At 50.1% G+C, this 1,967-nt stretch overlaps 1 protein-coding gene across 1 annotated transcript in view; it reads right to left on the bottom strand.

Annotated features, from left to right (window-relative positions):
- The window catches only part of RAB11FIP3 (RAB11 family interacting protein 3 (class II)), a gene marked incomplete at its 5' end in the record, with an annotated part of 4,700 nt that extends 4,143 nt beyond the window's left edge, over positions 1–557 (bottom strand). Inside the window, one exon of the mRNA XM_009083794.1 lies at positions 417–557. Coding sequence (XP_009082042.1) covers positions 417–557 — 141 coding nt within the window. The remainder of the gene's footprint in view (positions 1–416) is intronic.
- Between the last annotated feature and the right edge of the window lie 1,410 nt (positions 558–1,967).

Genomic DNA, 1,967 nt, shown 5'->3' with positions numbered 1-1,967 from the left:
TTTCCTTTGGAATCCAACACCCAGCATGAAGTTGGGACACTGCCTGTTGGGATAATTCTTTTTTCCCAGGGATTTGCCTGGTGGAAAGCATCTGAGCATCAAACCTACTTTCAGGGGCCATGTCTGGGAACAAGCACTAACAATCCCCTGCAGGCACATGGGTGGGAGCTCAGTTTAAACTGCATCAGGGAAATTTGGATAAAGAATCCAAGAGAGGTCCAGGGAAGAGCCTGATTTTGGGACAGAGGTAGAAGCAGCCAAAACTCAGGGTTTATAATGACTTCAGTGACATCCTGAACCAACTTCAACTCACTGCCCACCTCACTCTGTCACTCCAAGGCTGCCTGTGCACCTATTCCCATGGGTACCTGTGGGTCCAGGAGACCCGCTGTCACCCAGCCCCACCTCAGCCTCACCTGGCCTGCAAGTTCTCAATCTCAATGCTCTTCTCCCTCTCCATTTTGCTGAGCAGCTCCCTCTGCTTCTTGATCTCCTCCAGGAGGGTCTGGTCAGCTCGCAGCTCCTGCTCCTTCAGCTGCTCCTCGAGAGCATTTGCTCTGCAGAAAGGAGAAAGAGAAGATTAAACACTCCTTGGGCCTACTCCTCCCAGCACCCTGCCAACCCAAGGGAAGGACCAGACTCTCTTTTCCAGCCCTTCTCCCATCCCACAGGTGACCAGCAGAGGAAGCTTTCAGGGAAAATACACCAATCAGCATCTCAAACAGCTTCACCCCAGCAGATGCAGTGGGACAGCAATACAGTCCAGGAAACCACCAAGGCCCAAACTGCTGACCAAAACAACAGGCAAATAAATCAAACAAGCCAGGTGGTATTTGCTGGTGCTGTCTCTGACTAGATTTTTAAGCCTTCAGGCTGCACCAAACCCCTTAAAAGGGGCAGGTGAGAGTGGAAGCACAGTAGTCATTTTATAACTCACAGCTGGTGGCTCACCCAGAACAAGCTATCACAGAGTCACTGAGGTTGGAAAAAGCTCTTCAAGGTCATTGAGTCCAACCATAAATCCCAGACTGTGCTTTCTCCTGTAGTGGCCACAGCAGAGAAATCCTCCTTCAGCCATTTCTAGCACTTTGGGCTCCTTTACTCTGCCCTGAAATATTCTCATAGACAACAGCCCCAACGCTCCTTTTCACTCTCTTCTGTCCCCAGCACAAAATATGGGATCTGCAGCTTACCCTTCTCTGTGGATTCTCTCCAGAATCCCAGAATCGTTTGAGCTGGAAGGGACATTAAAGCTCATCTCATCCCACCCCTGCCATGGGCAGGGACACCTCCCACCAGCCCACGTTGCTCCAAGCCCCATCCAACCTGGCCTGGAACACTTCCAGGGATGGGGAGGGAGCTGGAATTTATGCAATGGCTTTGCCCAGGCAAAGGCTTTACCCATATGAAGCTTTTCCTCCCCCCACTGAACACGCTCAGGGTTTTACTCCACTCAAAGCCAACTGACACTTCTGAGCCAATCTGCTGAGTGAAAACATTTCCCTCACTCCAAAGTTTATCAGGGCTTAGGGAAACCTTTGTTTGGATCACTCAGTTCCCTGACACGACTGTTACTTAACAGTCTTACAGCCCTATAGATAATGTCCTGCTGGGTTTATCTGCTGAGGGTAAATACTTGCATGGAGAGGGAAGCCTCAGATTAGTACAGACAGCAATTACATCATGTCGGATCCAAAGGGTACACTCCAGCCAGGATCCCACAGCAACAGGATCAAGGCTGGCTGTGGGGAGAGTGACGATGGGTTCTAGGGACAGGGCTGGACCTCCCATCCAGAGCTCAGAGGTGAGAAAAGGGCCAGAAAGAGTACATAAAGAGGGAGGATGAAGTGTATATTCTCCCTGAAAGGGAAGCTCTCCAAGAAGTATGACCCCATTGCAGTTCTCTGGGGTGTCCTGGAGCAAAGTCCTGAGAGACCTTTTTGGATGTGTATATATATATATATCTA

Source organism: Acanthisitta chloris, unplaced genomic scaffold (assembly GCF_000695815.1).
Source record: "Acanthisitta chloris isolate BGI_N310 unplaced genomic scaffold, ASM69581v1 scaffold44751, whole genome shotgun sequence".
In the NCBI taxonomy this organism is placed as follows: domain Eukaryota; kingdom Metazoa; phylum Chordata; class Aves; order Passeriformes; family Acanthisittidae; genus Acanthisitta; species Acanthisitta chloris.
The sequence above is the reverse complement of the archived record's forward strand: the minus strand, read 5'-3'. Positions and strand labels throughout refer to the sequence as shown.